This window comes from Lutra lutra, chromosome 15 (genome assembly GCF_902655055.1).
Source record: "Lutra lutra chromosome 15, mLutLut1.2, whole genome shotgun sequence".
In the NCBI taxonomy this organism is placed as follows: domain Eukaryota; kingdom Metazoa; phylum Chordata; class Mammalia; order Carnivora; family Mustelidae; genus Lutra; species Lutra lutra.
Genome location: NC_062292.1, coordinates 14,857,863 through 14,878,109, shown reverse-complemented (window position 1 = coordinate 14,878,109; position 20,247 = coordinate 14,857,863). Strand labels below are relative to the sequence as shown.

The 20,247-nt window shown below is 49.0% G+C and overlaps 2 protein-coding genes across 3 annotated transcripts in view; one reads left to right on the top strand and one right to left on the bottom strand.

Moving 5' to 3' along the window:
- The window catches only part of PTPN14 (protein tyrosine phosphatase non-receptor type 14), a 174,962-nt gene extending 168,625 nt beyond the window's left edge, over positions 1 to 6,337 (top strand). For both annotated transcript variants that reach the window (XM_047705313.1, XM_047705314.1), the window contains exon 19: positions 1,120 to 6,337. In XM_047705313.1, the coding sequence (XP_047561269.1) occupies positions 1,120 to 1,248 (129 nt within the window). In that variant the 3' untranslated portion in view covers positions 1,249 to 6,337. The remainder of the gene's footprint in view (positions 1 to 1,119) is intronic.
- A 6,645-nt stretch (positions 6,338 to 12,982) lies between these two features.
- The window catches only part of SMYD2 (SET and MYND domain containing 2), a 48,321-nt gene continuing 41,056 nt past the window's right edge, over positions 12,983 to 20,247 (bottom strand). Inside the window, exons 8-12 of the mRNA XM_047705315.1 lie at positions 19,376 to 19,486; positions 18,834 to 18,954; positions 17,669 to 17,843; positions 15,547 to 15,655; positions 12,983 to 13,418 (exon numbers count right to left, since the gene is read on the bottom strand). Of these exons, the coding sequence (XP_047561271.1) occupies positions 13,338 to 13,418; positions 15,547 to 15,655; positions 17,669 to 17,843; positions 18,834 to 18,954; positions 19,376 to 19,486 (597 nt within the window). The 3' untranslated portion in view covers positions 12,983 to 13,337. The remainder of the gene's footprint in view (positions 13,419 to 15,546; positions 15,656 to 17,668; positions 17,844 to 18,833; positions 18,955 to 19,375; positions 19,487 to 20,247) is intronic.

Below are 20,247 nucleotides of genomic sequence, written 5' to 3'. Positions count from 1 at the left end.
GGCTTTGCGGACTCCATGAGACTTCTGCCCTGGCTGGTCCAGGAGGATGGAAAGGACTCGACTGAGGCTCTGGTCTGTGTTAATTCCCTTCTATTGAAGCTGGTTCTGTATTCCCAAAGAATTGACACACAGGCAATCTCGATATTTTTAGTGAAAGGTTTTCACTCTAATTATGGCTGTTGTGATGAGCACCGGGTGTTGGATGGGAAGTGTTGAATTTCTGTATTATACACCTGAAACTAACATTACACTGTATGTTGACTAACTGGAATTTAAATAAAAACTTAAAAAAAAAAGAAAAGGCAAAAGCTGAGAAGCAGCCTAGTTATCCTGGAGAAGACCCCAAACACGGAACTGATAGAATTTCTGAAAATGGGTGTGAGGCGTAGAGACAAAAAGAGACAAAAAGACAAAAGGACCAACTGAAAAAAAAAAAAAAATCAACCAACCAACCAATCAACATGACTGTGTTCAGAGATTGTAACTTGATGTTTTCAAGGTTTACCCATAAATTATCTCACTTGATAATGGCCACGATTCTGTGAGGTGGCAGGATCAGTATGATTTTTCTCAGTTCATTGATATTAATAATAATGGGTAGTCTTTATTAAGAACTCAGTGTGTGCCAGACACTGTGCCAAATGCCTTACATGCATGTCACTGCTGGATCCCATCAGGCGGGTACGACCCGTCACCCACTGTTCTGGCTGAGGAAGTGTTGCTAACCTGGGCAAGCCACGCTGTTGTCAGAGGAAAGCATCGTTTTTTTTTCTTGTACAAATAAGAAACTAAGACCCAGAGAGGTCTTGAATCCTGCCATTGAGTCCAGCCGGAGTGGGGAGTACCAGTTCGGTATGAGCGACTGCAGCCTCTGGGTTTTCTCGAACCATCTGGTTCATGTTTCACATCTTACACCAGTGCCAGTGGCATGTGACAACCAGATTCTCCAGGTGCTGGTAGAAGGTCTTTGAGTGGGCAACCCTAGAGGGGCCAGGCCCTTAGCTTTCTCATGTACCTAGAGATGGGCAGTGAGCCAAAGTTTCCCGGAGGAGGGAATGAGGAGGGACCCAAGGGCGGCTTCTCATCTCAGGATGTGGTGCTTGTTCTCTTTTCTTGCAGAAGGTGGACGTGCCTGTGATGCTGCGGCTGCTCAGGGAGCAGAGGATGTTCATGATCCAGACCATCGCCCAGTACAAGTTTGTCTACCAAGTGCTCGTCCAGTTCCTCCAAAACTCCAGACTCATTTAACCCCCCCGACCCAGCTCCTGCAAGAGGACCCAGCTCCGTCGTGCAGACGGGGAGGCACCCCCAGACAGCATCTCCCCCCGAGGGGCGTGGATGGCCAGAGCAGGCAGGTCATGGGCTCCCTGAGGACAGGAGCCGAGAGGATTCACAAACATCATAGATTATTTTATATGAGATAATTTATTTTTTCCCCCTTTGGGATAACTTTTGTGAATCATTGTAATTCAGTTTTCACAATAATATAGTACCTTTCATTTGAACCATATTTTGACTGATCTGCATTGTAAATATGTCAGTAGGAAGGGTTGTCTGGTAGATCATCTGGCAGACAGAGGCATAAAGGGAAGACATCTCTAGTGAAGTTGTGGCCAGATTAGTAACTGACCCTGAATTCATCAGCCTCATCTTCACATCCAAATCCAACATGGCAAGAAAATTAATTTGTTCTAAAATTAAAAGATAGGGGCCAAGGCCCTTCCCTGAAGGGATAAAACAACAACAACAAAGAAAACCCCACTATTCTCTTATATTTGGGGGCTCATGAGCCTTGATGGCCAGTGGCCTCCCTTCTTCCTTTCTGCCCTCATGCTCAGCAGCTGAAGTTAAAGACAGGATCAGCCCTCACCCAGGCTGAGCGAGGAGCTCTGCACTGTACCTTTCTCAGCACTCCCTTCTGCTGGAGTCCGGAGCCTGTGTTCCCTGCCAGGGAAGCACCCGTCTCCACTACTGCTCCCTGTTTGCTCGGTGGGCCCCAGTCCGGTGGTCTTTGAGGCTCTGGGCCAGGCCATCTGTGCAGCTAGGCCTCCTGCCTGATGAGAGAAGATAATGGACCCGGGTGGGAAGAGAAAGGAGACGGGTAGGATCTTGATAACATTTTTTATTTAAATAGTCTTTGTGTGCTGGACAGAGGCATGAAGGTCGAGGTGCTGGGTACATTCTGTCTTTCCATCAGTCACCAAGTCATTGGAAATGCTGTAAAGGGAACAGCTGGAAAAGCTGATTGATGGGGGCTCTTTGGCACTCAGGTGGTGGGGCCCCGGCCAAGAAGTACACTGGGAAGCCCCTCCCAGCTGTGCGGCTCTCGCTGCGGGCTTTGGCCTACAGGAGCAGTGCTAAGCCCACTCGGGACCCTGTCCTCCACCTTTTGGCCACTGGATACAAGATGCGGGGATCTGTCTCACACAAAGCCCTTTACTGCTTCCCTGTGCTCCGTGCATCCCCTCTCCGGACACTTCACGGCTCACCTCTGTGTGTCGCCTCCTGAGCCTACGCTGGTCATTGTCCTGAATTTCTTAGGTCAGTACACGGCAAATCGTGCCACACCTTTTCCCTCTAGCTGGATTTTAGGACTTCGCTTCTCTCCTGTCTTCGTTCTTTCTTGAATGCAACTTTCAAACCGTGGCTTTGTTCTTAGAATTGGCATTTGTAGGTGTCCCCTCACATAAGCTTTCCTCTGCTGCCGCCGTTTTGTGTTGTTTTTCCTGAGCTGAACATGTTCAGAAAGAATGGCATCAGGTCAGCCAGGAAGAGCGAGCCTGCGTGACCAGCGGTTACCCGTGGCCCCAGAGGGCGTGGAAGGGGGTTCCCGATGAACTGCTTTGGAGCAGAAGCCCGCTCCATTTCACACTGGGCCAGGGGCTGTGGCGGCAGGTTACTCACTTAGACTCAGAGTACCTGGTGATGAAGGGCCTCCTCTCTTCTACTCCAAAGTCTGAAGCATCAGACAAGGAGGGTAACTTCAACTAAGCTCTCGAGATGGTAAAATTTACGTGTGCGTTCTAGAAAAGAAAACCATGAGTATGCCCTACGCTTTCAACGGCACAGAGCTCCTCACCCTCACCAGGAGACACCTGGAGCTTGGATCATCAACAGGCAAAGAGGTATCTGTTTCCTTTCCTTGGACACTTTTCCATCCTCAGGATAGTCTGCCATTTGGGATGTTTTCACAGTTGGTCTGCAGCTCTTGGCTTCTCTGATGATCGTCCGTATTCCTGTTCCATCTCTCCGGCCCCAGCGCGGGCACTGTGAGATCGAGTCTCGCGTGGGCAGCACGTAGAGCCGCTGTCTCTTTGAGCTCATCGCACCTGCTCTTCCTTTCAACCTGCCCGCCGCTGTCACTTTGTGCTGCGGGAGTCGCCGTTAATGCACACAGCGCAGGGAAGGGGTAGGTTTGCTGTCCAGTCGCCTCACCGAAGTTTCTGTCGAAACCCAAAGGAAACCCCTTAAAAGTTACTCCACGTATTTCATTTTTAAAAACAAATGTTTTTGGTTCTGTCACGCATTCTGCATTCATTTTCCCCATCTCCAGCGAATGCCAGCACAGCTCCTGTGAAATTAGCAGCAGGCAGCGAAAGTCCTTCTAGTGGCATCTGCATAATAATTGCACAGAGATGCTTTACATCTGGGAAGCAAGCCAAGGAATAAACCTTGAAGCAAAGTGTATTAAATTAGTTATCTAGTTAGAGCTTTTGGACTGAGTTCCTGATGATGGATCAAGTCTGAAGCTGGAGCTGTCGGGGTCTATTTTTTTCTGTTTGGATTTGAAGAGAGAAAATGAAAAAGCGGGGGGGGAAGGGAGATACCATCTTGCAGCAAAGCCATTCACCACTTTGGGGCCTCTGGTTTTTAAGTTTTCCAGTTGAAATGTTTCGTTTCTGTGACCTGCACTCATTTGGGCACAGGGAGCCATTTGTCCTTGTTTGCCGTGGTCCCTGGATGGCAGGGGCCGAGTCTGATGTCTTCATCCTTGAGCGGAGCTTAGCTGAGCCTACTGGTTCTCTTGGGCTCTAAGGAGACACCACCTTTCATAGGATTTATGTTTAACACACCTCTTTCCTTGGTTAGGAGGTAAAAGAGGATTTGGCTGCATTTGAGAGCAGCGCCAAATGTTGATTTCTTTACAGGAGAGGAAAGAGGAATGAGCTCCTCTTCTCAGTGAGTAGGCAACAGCAAGATTGGGAAAGGGGAAAACCTCTCAACATGGAATATTTTGAGCACTGTGCTTCCAGGGAGCTTAAATGGAGAGAATTTTACTTTTACAAACTTTATGATCCTAGATTTAGATTAAGAAGAGGAACCATGATTTATCTATGATTTGATTTTTCCTGTGATTTACGTCTCATTGCTTGTCTTGGAGACTCATGTGGCTGTCTCCGGCCCCTTCTTCCCCCAGCCTGGTCGGAGGGGCTCTGTGGGCCCCGCCGAAAGGGTTCCTGTGGGACCTGACCGCCGGCTTTCCCAATACTCTCTTATCCTTTATCTTGTCTACTCTTAGCTTTTGAGACTCAGTTTTGGACCCTAGGGCGTGCAGGAGGTCAGCGTTCTTACCAGCTGCCTACTTCTCTCATCTTTTCAGCTTAATTACAGGTTGACCATAGGAAATTGACAGTAGCTGGGCCATTTTTTGTTACAGTAACCGAAAACTCGCATGAATCAACCTAATCTCTACAACATTTTTCTTCCCCAATATAGTAAGGTCCCAGCACACCGTATGTCATTTCTCCGCACAGGTGCAAATGAACAGGAAAGCATGTGAAATGCGCAGCTTGGCCTTGCCGTGGTGAGCTTTGCCCTCAGTGCACAGGTCACCTCCTGGGGCTGGGAAGTCGCTCTTTGCAGAGATGTTAGTACACCTAGATGTTAGAATGTTCTCATAGGCAGCGTTGGCCATCAGGCACATCACTGTGGGGTTCAGCAGCCCTCTTTTGACATACAATTTGTGTTAGCCCAGTGGTCACAGCACATGGTGTGTGGGCCTGAAGGTGTCCACAGCCAGAAAGTAGAATGTGCTTTCAAATCTCATTCCTCCACTTCTCGTGATGTGTCTGATGGTGAAAGCAAGTATAACTATTGACTTTCTTTCTGGGGAGATGTGTCCACCATTTTGAGATGCAGGGAGTGCCAGGGAGCTGAGACACAAGGGACAGGACTGGGTCAGACCCACGTGACTGTTACTCTGTTCCTTCTCCTTCCTCCATTTTGGCAAAAGCTCTTGGGGGTCCTAGAGGAGGAAATTTCCAGAAGTACCAAGTAATCACTGTTGGGGTCCTTAGGCGGTCCTGTGTGGGCAAATCTGCTTCCTCGTGTTTTACCAAAGACTCTTCTGCTGCCCTGTTTTGCTTTATTCCTATTATTTTATCAGCTCTATTCCTATGATTTTTCAGGCTTTTAGTGATTTCTTTTTGTGAACAAATTAGCCACTCAGCTACTTTTTCTACTGCTTCCAGGAGAGATTCGGGTTTTCCATGGACACTGCACAAGTTTCCCAGTGGCCTACAGCATTCTGGATGACAAATTACTTGGCCCTAAAGGATGGAAATAATCTTAGTTGGCCCTATAGGGTGGAAATCTCTAAGATGTTAAATTACATTTGAAACTTCTCTTGGACGCTGTGCAAGAAAACAGAATGGTTCTTGTCTCTGCCTCAGCTCCTCAGACATCCTGGGGGCAAAAGACCTTAGTGATGCCTTCTTTTAAAGTAACAACAATGTGCCTGAGAGAGAGGTGAGGGTACAGACAACCAAATCTGCCCATCCAAAGGTGCTGCTCCAAAAGTCACTGTTACTCATGGAATTCCATAAAACTCCACAGCCAGCTTGTCTAATATGTAACCCTTTTCCTGCCTATGCTGATGTTCTGCGTTTGGGTGATAAACTCAGGTGGCTGAACGTTTGTGTTCTGCTACCTTTCTTATCTCTTAGCGGAATAGGACTGCATCTTCTGCAAGGTCAGATGAAAAATGTTCCCTATGGATATGTCCTTGAGCCTGGCATATGGAGTGTCTGGCCTCCATCGACTGCATGAGACCAGACAGCTGGTTGTTGGGGGCAGTGACGTGGGAGGGCGTGCATCCGTTCCTACTGTGAGGAGTTTAAACATAAGTCCAGGGATCTTTTGTGACAAGGCAGGAGGACGAGAGCTGGTGTGTGGCCTGGCCATGACGAGCATCTGCGTCGAAAGTCCCTGTTTCTTCTGTGGTGCTCGGGCCGTCAGGATCATTTTTTCCCAGAGATGCCATAAGCTTGCCCAGGGAAGTCATACGCGGGAAGAGGAAGAGGGAGGGCATCTCTGAGCAGCCCGGAGGTTGCTATCCCCCAAAAATGGTACCGGTTCACAAATAATTTTCTGAACTCTAGAATGTCTCCTGCTCTCTGCTTCCCTCTCTGTGCGGCCAGAGGGATGGAAAGCGCGTGGCGGAGGCCCGAGGAAAGGCAGGCTGCGGGTCTGGGGTCTGTTTCACCCTTGCTTGCCGTTTCAAACAGCCCTTGCCACGGTGGTGGAGCTCGCTGAGGGTCAGGGGTTCGGGCGTGTGCCTGGGGGTGCCATCGCCCCTCACCCGCTGGCAGCTTTGCCTTTCTGCGTGGCCTTCTTAGCGGAGGGTCCTGCTTCCCCAGCCCCCGGTGTCCACAGCCACAGCCGCTGCGCGTCGCCATCATCTCCTGCCCTCCGGGGGACAGTCGCCAACCTTGTTCCCATTGGTAGCATATCGTGTTTATGATCAGGGCACAAAAATGGGGAGGAGGTCGGTACAGCAACCGCAGTGGCTCCTTGTCTCCCTGGGGGGCATGGGCAGGGCTGGTTTGTGACCTCGCCTTCACTCCAAGGGCACCTCGCTTGCTTAGGGCTCTGCTGACCTCTCCTTTTGCTTGATGGGTCCACTCTCCCTTGGCTTTCCTTTCCCTACCCTTTTGGCACAAACCCTACAAAATAGTTCAGTCTTGTAGAGACTCACTCTCTTAAGCTGCTCTAAATTACATAATTAGGAAATCTAAATTTAAGTTTTAAAAGCTTACTAAGTTTGAAGGAACAATATCTGGCAAATGGCAAGAACCAGAACGAATGAAAAATGGGCACCCGGGTGGCTCAGTCGGTTAAAACTGTCTGCCTTTGGCTCAGATCATGATCCCAGGGACCTGGGATTGAGCCCCAAGTTAGGTCCCTGCTCAGCGGGGAGCCTGCTTCTCCCTCTGCCCCTCACCCCACTCGTGCTCTCCCTCTGGCTCTTTCTCAAATAAAATCTTGAGAAAATTGTCATCAGCCAAGTTGCTTTGGTGGTAGACGCTGTCACTCCTCGGTACCGGGGCGGGGGGAGGATAGATTCGATCATCTGTCCTGTCTGGAGCGAGGATTGTAGCAATGGTGCTTTCTGTGTCTTTCGAGGTGAACTTCCGTGCATTCCCAGGGGCTGCCTTTGGCAGTGACGTGTGTGGTCAGATTCATTTGTGTCCGGCTTCCTCCCTGACCCCCGCTCCGTGGGGCATGGCCTCTTCACCGGGAGGGGCCCGTGTGGCGCAGCCAGGAAAGGGGGGGGCGCGCACCAGGAGCCGGACCCGTTGTTTGGTGACCAGTTCTCTGCTGTCCGCGGAGGGGCCACTCTGTGCCCTGTCCTGTTGTCTCTCCCCAGCCTCCTCCTCCCCGGAAACCCAGATGCCTTCTCACCGGACCGCAGGTTTCCAGGAGAAAGCTGAAAAGAGGGGATGGGGGCTTTTGTGCCTTTGGGGGGTAGAACCATTTTGCTAAAATCTCAGGAATCCTCTTTGGAGTCAGGGTAGCTCTCAGCGCAGGGGAGCCTGGCACCCTCCGCGTTCCTCAGCCCCCCCCCCCCCCCAACTACAGTGTTAGCTACTAACGCCCTGCAGCAGGGCCCGGCAGCTGGCATTCAGAGCCTTTGTTTTTTTTTCCAGCGTGAACACTGCAAAACGTTACTGCCACTTCCCTTAACTAAACTTTCTTGCCTGTTTGGAATCTTAAAACTCTAGTAACCACATACCCTTTCAAAAGTAAGGTTACTCTTCATCAGAGATGATTTCCTGTCTGTTCTGGGTTCCTTCATATCGGCCGCTGCCACGCTCGAGGATTCTTAAATGGGAAAAACGAAAACAGTTTACATATGCAGATGACTATTTAAACATATAACCTTGTATTATTCGTGTTACATCAAACCAGTAGTTTGTTCCACTGGACTTCTTGTTCTGTTACTTAACTCAGTATTTTGATGCTTTCCTTGTCTGTGTTTTATAAGATATTGTGAATTGTTGTATCATTCAAAACAATTGGCATTTCGTAGGTTTCCTTTTGAAACCATGTGCGGACACCTCCCCAGCTTAGACATCAGTTTTTTCTGAAGGCCTAGAAGCCTTCGGGACTTCTAGGGGTGGGTCAGCCCAGCGGGGCTGGCTTCTGTGAGCTGACCTGGAAATGTAGCTGTCTAGGATGGCTGTTGCTGGGAGCACGCATTCCAGGCTGGGACTGGGGATCCCCACACCACCTGTCTTCTCCCCTCGGTGGCCACTGGCTACCTTGCAAGATACCAGTCCAGTCTCTCTATGACAAACGGGCTGTAAGGGGAGAGGGGGCGTGAAAAAGTTACAGGACATTCCCTAAGTCAGGGAGTGATTTATTAATATTCGTGACAACTTTAATTTGGTATAGTCTCTCTCAATTTAATAATATTGAAAGCCTTAAACTATGCATGCTCTTCTATGTGCTTTTTTATATCAGTAAATAAGCTTATGCTTGCCAGTTTTGTACACAATTATGAAGTGTGTAAAACTGACTTTTGACAGTATTTTTTGCACTGTTCTCTGTTTTTATAAAGTCTTTCGATAGTGGTCCTAGTTGGATATTGTTTGTTCTTACGACCCTTGTCATTGCTGTAAAATGTTTCATATGTGCCTTTACAAATGTGAGATCTTTATTCTTTTTTTTTTGTAAAAGATATCTATTGACTTCCATATGCAATAAACTTTTTTTTTTCTCCAGAGAAAATAGTTGAATCTTCTCTCTCCTGTGTCATACATGTTTGCATTAGATGAAAGCACCTACATCCTTCACATTTTGGATTGTTTTCATAGGCAAAAGTACCTGGTAAAATCTGCTTTTTCACTGTTTTAAAACCTATTTATCTCTACCCACTTTTCATTCCTATATAACTCAATCATACTGAAGAATTTGAGATTCCAAAGTTGTCACAGTTATTTAAAAAAAAAAAACAAAACAAAACAGCACCTGCCCAGGGTGATCAGTTGGAATGGCAAATACACAGAAAGGGATCTTTCCCTCCAGCACCACGAAAACCCTGATCAAGCACCAAGTCCCCTCCCCCAGCTGTCACCTCCTCAGACCCCAGACTGTCCACATGGAAACAGCAGGCCCCCAGCTGCTCTGGGACACCCATATTCTTAATTTGTCCTTCAATAGCTCCTGTCTAGGTTTTAAAAGGGCTGCCCTGCCCATATTTTTACCCCGTCAACTGCCGGAGACATCCACAGTGAAGCCCCGGTGAGGATGGTGGCCACTAGGTGTCCTTTGAGGAGAAACAGGACAATACACTCACTTCTGTGTTAACCATTTTTCCCTCGTCACTCCACAAGGAGCTCACTCACTGAGGCCCCAGCGTATTTCAGGCCACGTAAGTGAGAATACCATGAGCCACTCTGGGTGTCGTCAATAGTTCTGTGTGTATGTTGACGGAGGCAACAAAGCAATTACCAGTTCTTGAAAGAAAAACTCAATGACGTTAAAAAAAAAATAACAGACGGTGCTGGTGGAAATGGAGAGAAGCAGAATGAAAAGAGGTACATACACTAGTTTGTTTTCTCTTTCATGGACTGAGTACACGGACTCCGTTTATTTTCTTTGGATAACAACAGAAAGAGTCTTATCATATAATTTTGAGATAAACGGATCTACTGGTGGTTCCTCTTCTATCTCCAGACTGTTAGCGGAGGTGAGGAAGGAAATTTTTTAAGAAAGAAAAAACCCAGGGCACCTGGGTGGCTCAGTGGGTTAAGCCGCTGCCTTCGGCTCAGGTCATGATCTCGGGGTCCTGGGATCGAGTCCCGCATCGGGCTCTCTGCTCAGCAGGGAGCCTGCTTCCCTTCCTCTCTCTCTCTGCCTGCGTCTCTGCCTACTTGTGATCTCTCTCTGTCAAATAAATAAATTAAAAATCTTAAAAAAAAAAAAAAAAAGAAAAAAACCCAGAGAGCAAAAGAGAAGTGTAAAGAAAACATTCACAGACATGCAATGAAATGACAAAAGCAGGGTCAAATATGTCGATTTTGTGATTTTACATCTTGATAAAAACAAATGGGAAAACATCTGACTTGCCAGTTAAGCATGATGGAAGAAAAGAGCTCATTCATAACAGCTGTGGAAAACACAAACTCTAGGAATGAAGATCCGTGGGTAGGACCTATATAATCAAAGCCTGACCGTTTTGAGGCAAAACAGACAAACTGATAAACTCACCACATTCTTGAATAGAAAGACTCCCGTTCGGGAGAAGTCTGCGCCTGCATATTACTCACTCACAGTGCAGTTCTAAATACCGAACAGCACTTTCTCGGGGAAGGAGGGAAAGGCCAAGGGCGGCTTGGTCAAATGATGCTCAAGGACTACGGAGGGCTACACATGGGAGAACGGTCAGAACAAATCAAGAGAACACAGAAGACAAGCCCTACTAGATACTAAAAGTTTCTCAGTGCCACAATAATTGAGACTACAGAAACAAACCTAAATCTTGAGGGCCGATAATGGGACTGTTTCAGATCAGCAGAGGAAAATCAATCCGTCAATGCTGCTGCCGTAAGCGGCTAGCAATTCTGAAAATGAAAAATTTAAAGAGTACGACTGGATCTCTTCCTATTAAATTCCCAGGCAAAGCAAAGACTTTAAAAATTGTGTTATTTCCTCTCTTCATTTAAAGATGAAAACATTTTCTTTCCTTCACTTTACGATGAAAACTTTCTACAGCAAGTGTCATGAAAAATAAAGTGAATGGCCAACCAGGGAAAAAACATTTTCAGGACACGGCAAAGAGCTAATATCCCAAAATACACTGAGCGCTTATAAATTAGTATGACGGGTGCCTGGGTGGCTCAGTCGGTTAAGCACCAGACTTGATTTTGATCTCAGGGTCGTGAGATCAAGTCCTGCGGCCAGCCCTGTGCTCAGTGGGGAGTCTGCTTCAGAGTCTCCCTCTGCCCCTCCCCCCGCTAATAAAAATCTTTAAAGAATAAAATATTACGAGAGACATGATTAGCAAGATAGGCAACAACTGAATATCGACTTGCAGAAGAAAAACAGGAATTCCTAAGTATAGGAGACAGTGTCCCATCTCATCAGGACATGCGTAGCAAACGGTAATTCACACGGTAGACAGGCAAAACCATTTCAAACTGCATTGTTATGACAGTAGAGGAAAACAAATAACTGCAAACATTGTATCTTCTTGGTACCCGATGCAGTTTTTTAAAGAGGAAATGTGGCCAAAATTAATCAGATTTTAATAGTTTTCACAACCGGATCCTGAAGTTTGGGGCTAGGAATCTAGCCCCAAAACGCTACCACCTGAGAGCAAAGTTCTGTGTTGACGACTGTGCCTTGTGGCACTGTTCCTAATAACAACAACCTGGAAAAACCACGTGTCCGTAAACAGGAGGAGTAAATTATGACCCCGTCAGTGCCATGTTCTGACTCTGGCTAATCTGCAAATGCTGGAGTGAGAAAGAGGTCCATCTTGTTAAGTCGGAGACAGACATCACAAAACAACAGGTCAGCACCATTCTGCCTTTTTCGAATCTCTTTGCATACACACCTTACGTGGGCGCGGGGAGAACTGGGACCGCATCAGTGCACGGTTTCCAGGGGTCACCTCTGGAGAGTCGGACTGGAGAAGAAAGAAAGAAAGAACAGCTTATTTTCTCCAGTATTTCCATTTTTTGAGAAAGTGTTACTTTCCTAACATTTACAAAACCTATGGAGGGGGGGTGGCGGCTAAACTAACTTTGGGCTTCCTCCAGAGTCAGTCAGCATTCCCCAAGCACTAAGCTCCCTGGAGCCAGGCCCCGGGCCTCACTCCTCTCTCTGCACTTGGGAGTGTACTGCATACAGTAGGTGTTCAGTAAGCACCTGACTGCACTTCACGGAACAAGAGAATGCATCCTGCCTGCTGAATCCCCACTGTGTGCAGTCAGCCCCGTGCGTGTGACACACGTGCACGTGTGAGATGTGTGCACGTGGGTACCGATGCGGCCGGAAGGGTAAGGTGCAGGATTACGGCCAGTCCAGCTGCTTGTGGCTCATGAATATGGAGGAAAACTCAAGTGCGGACTCCATCAGGCTTTAATTATTACCAGTGGGGAAGTGCCGCTCTTTGGACTGCAGGCGCCCCCTCCAGGAAACAGCACGGCCTGTGGGGGTGCGGGCGGTCGGGCCGGGCCTTCGGGCCTGCGGAGGCGTTGCTAGCAAACAGGGCCCAGGTTGCTGCCCTCCGGGCTGTGGGAAGCTGGATTCCTGCTGGCCACGCAGGGACAGATCAGTGTTTGCTCAAACACAGAGTTGGTAAGGAAAAAAATTTCTTTTCCTTCTCCAGCTTACCCTGGAGGGCTTCCAAACAAGGAGAGTCCTGCAGGAGAACAATCAGAATGAGGAATGGGAAGTCTGCTTTCAGATAGAGGAGGGGGAAAAAAAACGCCAAGAAAGCAAAGCAAGGCACCTTTATGTGTTACAGGGATTCCAGATGCCAGACCGAACCTCAGAACAGATGCCGTCCCCCGCCAGTGGGGCGCTTGGGTGACTTCATTGCACCTTCTTTCTTCCTCCAAGGTCACCGAGCCCTGAGAGCCAGCGCAGGCTGAACCCCGAGGCAGAACGGCGGTGACTGCCCCTCTGGGCCCCAGCTCCCACCGCCGCCGTGAGCTCCTCCCCACAGACAGAAGAAAAGACAAACTTCAAATAACGTTACCTTTTTTATTCTCCCTCATCATTCCGGTGTGTTCAGAACATAATAGGCATGAAGGGAAAAATAATCATATATTTTTTAAACTCAATCTGTCCAGAATCTATGATAACATATGAAACCATGCCATTATCTCTTAGAGCAACGAAAGCATTCCGAGATTATTTTGGTACTAAGAGTAAAGGTGAAGACCAACTTCCAGGTAAGCCATGTGTGAGGCTTAAGTGCGAGCAGCGTTTTCATTCCAGCGATTTTGCGGAAATGCAGGAGTCGTGTATAGGACTGGAAATATTCAAATCTTGGAAGGCTTCTGCATTAGCATTTAAATAAAGATGACCAAGTTGGTGTGTTTTCAGTGGCTTTCAATTTCCTGTTTGATCTCGGAAATGTACGGATGATCTTTGCCGTGGGCCACTTCCATGATGGCGATGGCCTAGGAGAGGCAGAGACAAGTGCCCGGCTGAGAGCCTGGAGGCAGCCCCCTCTTGCCCACACCCTGCCCCGTGGGCCCCCATAACCCCAGCCAGACTGCTCTGCGTCAAGGCACAGGACACACACGGGCTCCTAGAGCCCCCTTCTCCTCCAGAGCCTGGCCTCCTTCTTTTCTTCCTTTCTTTTTAAATAGACGAGATTATCTGATGACCAACTAGTCACCCAGTCTGTACCACTAGCTGAAGAAAGGATACAGAGAAACCCATTTCGTGACATTCTAGATACTGCAGTGAGCAATGCTTTAGGGACAGAATTACTTGGCTGTCCTCAACCAAGTAAACGGGCTGGAACAGAGAAGTCCACAGTGAACCTCACGTCGAACCTATCCCGGTTTTAGTTGACACGGCAAATCCATAAGACATGAGGCGACAGTCCTTCCCTTTCAAACGGCACATCTCCTTATAATACATATTCTTAAAAAAAACCTTAAAAGTAATTGCGGGTCTCATTTGAGGAAGCTGGAGAGAACATATTTATGACAAGGCTTCTTCATAGTGGGGCGACAGAAAGTGGGAGAGTCGCCGGGGGGCTCCATCACGTCCTTGCTCTGTGACCTTGGGCAATTTGCTTAACTACTCTGTGCCTCATTTTCCTCATCTGCAAAATAGGAATGATGCCTACCTCTCAGAGTTGTTAGTACACGTGAAGTGCTTAGAATAGGGTCCGGCATATAGGAAGCAGAGCCCAAATGTTATCTCTACGAATTTATTTTGCTTTTTTGTATTCAACTCTATTACTCATATATAGAAATTCCACTCTCCAGACAGAATTTCTGATGGCCTATGACTCTAATGGACAAACCTCTCATTTATACCATTCACTTCATAGATCTCAAACCAACAGGAGGCAGGCCAAGAACAGTTTGAGCCTTCAGGAATGTCCTGTATCAAATGCCTCTTCTGCTCCCTCTCTTCTGTGCTCAGTTCAGCACTCAAGCTTCTTGCTCAGATCTCCTGTGTCCTTCACTGATGTCGTACCTCGTTACCTACCAGCACCTTGCCCCTGTGACCCAACTAATCAATTTTCCCTCAATTCACCAAGACAATAAATCTGTTACCTTAGGAGGTAAATTCTATGGTTTAAAAAGGGAAAAGTTTAAAAAAAAAGAAAGAAAAAAAAAAAGGAAAAGTTTACACTTAGCTCACACTTCTAGCCTAGTTGGGCCCAGACCCTTCCGTTTGGGATGTGGGACCTTACACCACCTTCCCAAGTAGTCTACTGGGGAGATACAGGGAATTTGGCCCCAACATTCACAGACATTTTCTTACAGGACTCAAAAGACTGTCTCAAAGATTACATTTCATCACCTGTTAACTTCTACATAAAGAACAAGAATCAAATAGGATGGTGATTGTGAGCTCCGGTCAGGTAACAGGTCAGGGCCCTGCCCTGTCGATCACACAGGGCAGCTGTGGACCCTGAGGGAGGCAAATACTGCCCACGGGCCTGGTCTGCCCAGGTGTGGGTCACAGCCTCAGTAAGTGGAGTGGACACTTCCAACTCAGAAAGACCCCAGTCTGAAGGAAGGCCTCAGCCTGTTTGGATCTCAATTTTTCCATCAGGAAAGTCTCATTTTTGTGAGAATTAAAAGAAAAAAAAAAAAAAAAAAACCACAGGAGGGTCCTCCCATGTAGCTGGTATTAGATGAATAGTTAAGTACATTTTAGAAACTGTAAGTGCATAATTATAAACCGAAGGACAAATGGAAGATTCCCTCAGCACGGTCTCCCGACCCACCCCGTGGCCTCTGTCCACTTCCAGGGCTTCCCGCAGGATGGAGACGGTCCCCCCTTCTCTCCAGTCACAGGCTGTGCCCAGAACAGCAGCCAGCCCCTCTCGGTGGGAGCACCCCTCTCCTACAGGAGGGCCCAGGTGCAGACCAGGCAAAGGCTCAATCACTTACCCTACTCTAACCTACCCAGCCCGCCTCCCCCACCTCTCTGGCCGGAGGTGGCTCAGGAGTGGGTCAAATCTTTAGGACTTGAGTCACTCAGCCCTATCAGGCAGGAGAGCAGGGGACGAAGGGGCCATGGGGCACCGGGACCCCCAGCCCCATGCTGTTGACGTACCTTCTTCAGGGCTTTCTCCCCAGCAGCTCTGTCTTCCAGGCCCATGTACAGCCTCCCCAGCTTCAGCCACATGGAGGCCACGTTGAGCGAGTACAGAGGGTAGTGCTTGCTGCAGGAAGAGGAGAAGGTAAAAGGCCACTTGTCAAAGGCCCGGGAGCAGCCCGTAGACCAGGCAGAGTGAGCCCGAGGCTGCCCAGCCCGCGGCCTGCTCCCCATGGCGGCTAGGCTCCTCCAAGCCCTGGCAGGTGCTGGGGGACAGTGTGGACGGCTCGATTCTGTCGAAGCACTCCAGAGGCGCTTCCTTTCACGCAATTCGTGTGTTTCTGAAAAGCTACAGAAAAACCACAGGGGAAATCCTACACAAAAAACATTGATAAACACAACATTTGATCCCAGATTTTTGTTTTGGGTGCACCCAGAGCAGGGCACAGGGAAAAACATCTTTTAAAGTGAATCCCCTATTTATGAAGACACTAGGCCTATCCCCTCATATTAAAAAGACAGTACACCTAAACACACACACACACACCCCCGTGTGTCTCAGGACCCCAGCGTTCTGTCACACTCTACGGCATCAGTTGGTTTAGCAAAGCGGCCACCGCAGTTAGGACACCTACTTCTAGGTAAGCGTTCTCTGTGGTCCAGTAGGGGCTTTGTATACAGCCGGCATTCCCTCTCCGCATTTTACAAGGCCGACGGGTAGGGCCTGCCAGGGAAAGAGACCAAGAGGCCGCTCATGGGTGAGAGCAGATAGGGGGAGAGAGAAAGCGTGTGTGTGTGCAGGTGTTGATTTATAGACCGGTCTATATGGTGCTACCCTCAAGAGCCACCCAAAAGAAGCACATCCTAGCTGTATTCCTGGGCAGGCGGCATCATCTGCCCAGGGGAAGCTGTGGCGCCAGAGCCCGCCTCCAAGAGGGGCTCACTAAGCTAAGGAAGGGTCCAGGGGAGCAAGGCCCTGCTGGGAAACAGACCACAAGGCGAAGATGATCTCGTATCTTTCTCTCTCCCTCATCCCCTCCCTCCAGATCTCACAGAGGGCAGTGGGCATAAGACCAGAGGCCTTTCTCACCGAGCCTAGGAAGATGACAGGTTTTGAGAGCCTCTGTGGTGTAGCAAATAGTTTCTAAGAGCAGATTTTAGGAGCTGGCTTCCCTTGAGCTCCCCCTGATGGCTTATCTGGACAAGGCAGGGTAAGTGGAAAGCCCTGGAAATCCAGACTGGACACAAACTTTATAGTCCCCAACCTCAGAACCGGAGGGAGTGCTGAGGGCTTCTCAAATCTGTGAGAGACACTGGGGGTGCCTCTGGGGCACAGGGATCTCAGGTCTAGTGCCCAGGGATGCTGAGCCACTTGGGTCTCGGGGAGACCCTGTAAATAAATGTACAATGTGAATGCGTTTAACAAGGGCCCCGCTGATAAGATCTAGGCCATCCCAGCCCTGAAACGGCTAATCAGAGCTGGAGGACACTGCCTCAAACCTCCATCAGTCACACACTTTGAGGTTTAAAAACCCTCTCAATAGGAAACTTCCCCGGGGCTGATATCCACTATCTCTGGAAGCTAAAATCCAGCTTGCCTTATTCAGAACGAGGGGTGGGGGTGGGGGGCTTTGGCAGGGGGGAATGGATAACCAAAGCCAACACAATGGTCCTGGCACGTCCCCACTTGCAAACTGGGCTACAGTTTCAAAAAGGCACAAGAAGAGGGTGGTGTGACTAACGAGGGCAAAGCAGGGATGTGAGACCCCCGCTTACCAGTGAACACGTCTGTTTACCTTGGAAGGCGTGGGAGGAAAAAGAAACAAGCTGGTGGCTTCTTAATACTGACAGGAATTAACTACTTTGGGCACAGCACCCTGGACAGGTCCCGGCAGGGCTCTTGCCCGGCGCCCCCTTCCTAACCTCAACCTGTCTCCACAGGCATCTCTTGCAGACGGCCGACCCAACAGGCCAGGCCCGACGCAGCAGCTGCCTGCACCGGGGCCTCCGGGTGTGGGTGCAGAAGGAGAAAGCTGTTCGAGGCATGTTCCGACACAGGACAGCCAGAAAACAAACGCAGCATTCCAAATCACCCAATTGCAGTCCCTGCTAAGAGGATGAGGACAGCCATTGCAATCACCTGTAGGGCTTAATGATTTTCTGTCCGTATCGCAGGGCTCCTTCCCAATCCTGCATGTACAGGCAGACGCCCATGGCCTGGTACATCATGTGCAGCATGTACACGTTGCTGTCCTCAAACACGGAGCCCATCTTCTCCTGGCTGAGCTCGCAGATCTCCAGCAGCTCACTAGGGGGTGCTCTGGAGTCAAGGAAACCATTGGCTCGGGCCTTTCTGCTTGGACACTGCCCAAGGCTGGGTTCAAGGAGTTATTTCATCCACCCCACCCCTACCCTCACCCTCTGAAAAAGTAAATTATGGAAAGCCAAGCAAAAGGGAAAGGAAAATATTTTTTTCTGCAAGTAACATTTTTTTTTAAAGAAAGAAACTTTGGGAAAAACTAATGACCTCAACTATTAAACACAATTGAAAAATTTTAGCCATGGGGAACAGACCCTCGGTTCAGCTATAAACAACCTTTAAGATCACAAACCTTCAACCTCCATCACCCAACATCAGCACCTTAGTAGAAGCATTTTTAAGGAAGAAGTGCCCACTATAGCAAAGTTCTTTTTTAGACTGAGAAAAAAAAAAATTGTGCCTCTAACTTCCTCCACTGCTTTTAGCTCTTTCCCCCCATGTGTAAATGTGATGCCTTTTTAACCTAAGAAAATGCTATCATGTAGGGGTTAAGAATATGGATTATGGTAGTCAGCAGACCTGGAGCAAAAATTCTGGTGAGCTCTGTCCCTTGAGTAAATTACTTCCAATCTAGGAGTCCCATCTGCTACATGGGGATGGCAAAACTGTGTGTCCCTGTGTGGATTAGGTAGAATGCTGTAATAAGCAAAGCCCTCGGTACTGTGCTTGCCTGGAGTACAACACCCAAGCAATGAGGGCCTTCAAGGAACTCTCCTTCACAGCTTTGACCATAAACTCTTCTACCACATCCAGCTCCTGACCACACTAGAGAAACAAAGAGAAGAAAGAGGACAACACCATACAACTGGGTGCGGGTGACGCCAAGTCACAGGCAGTCCGTTATTCTGCCCACATCTGCCAGGAGACACTCCTCCTTCCACGTTCAGAATCTTACACTCACCCTTCTTCCACTCTGTCCTCCCAGCTCACCCAGCACCTCTGGCAGGTGAGGGGCAGTAAACTTCTGGACAGTTGTAAAGGATATATTTGTAGTGCTTGGCCCTCCGGAACTCCTCGATGACGTTGCGCGCATATCGGACCATCTCACGGACGGTTTCTGCCTTTGGGGGATCGCTGAGCTTCCGGATTTCCACCTTGGCCTTATCCTGTGGGAAATGTCCACATGTGCAAGACATTACCTCGTACAGAAACTGCACCAAGGGGAAACCTCTCAAATAGTTTATTTTTCCATGCAGAGATAGGGGTTCGCCCATTCTAAATTTGCAAGGAAACTGGGCACTGGATCTAAGAAATTCAGTACTCTAATACCTTTTTACAACAAACAAATAAAAATACGAATTTTCTAGACAATCCTTATCAAGGCAGGACACTTAGAACATGTCTGCTATGGGCAGATCTGCGGGCTCACACATCTATGAATCAAGAGAACAGAATGAGGAAGGGGGGGCATGGACGAAAGAACATGGGCAATGCATACCCCAAGGCAAACAGGGCAGTGCCTGGCACCTGAGGTCCTGAGCTGCGGGGGGGGGGGGGGTCAGAACCTTTACCTGATCGGGGCCCTACCTTGTCTTTGGTGGTGCACTCCTGGCACTGGCAGGTAAAGAAGTAAGAATCTCTTAACCGGTCATTCCTATCTTCTGTTGGGTACAGGAGGTCAATGTAGCTGGTGAACACCTAAGGGGGTAAACAGAGTGGACAAGGCTGTCTGCCGCAGGCGCGCTCGCTCCTTCCCCTTCCTGTGGCTCTGCAAACACTCATGGGGGAGGCCCCAAGGAGGGCCACAGCTGGAGGGATGCTCTTCCCTTTAAAAACCCCGAATTCTCTAAAGTCAGCAATCCCCTAGCTTTGTCCACCTCCTTGCAATGGAAAGAAAGAGCCTTTCTTTCCGCCTTCTAGAGAAACAAGGAGTCCCCAGAACAGTCAATGGGGAGCGCTGAAAGAATGCCCACCCCCTGCCTCCCCAAAGACAGCCAACGGTGGATGTGTCCCAGCAAGGACAGGGCCCCGTCACATGTGGAGATGCACAGACCCTACTCATGCTTTAGACTGGCCCGGGTTCGTGTCTGCCCGGCCTTCGTTTGCCCCCCCCCCCTTTTTTTTTTTTTAAAGATTTTATTTATTTATTTGACAGAGAGAGATCACAAGTAGGCAGAGAGGCAGGCAGAGAGAGAGGGAAGCAGGTTCCCTGCTGAGCAGAGAGCCCGATGCGGGACTCGATCCCAGGACCCTGAGATCATGACCTGAGCCGAAGGCAGCGGCTTAACCCACTGAGCCACCCAGGCGTCCCCGGCCCCTTTCTTTCCCAGATTGGGCCAGCTTGGATGCCTGGCCGGATGGAGGGGAAGCAGGAACACGTCTGCGATCTGCTGGCAAGGGAGCAAGAGGCTGGGCCGGGCAGAGGGAGGACACAGCCTCTAGGACAGCAGCAGGCTGCT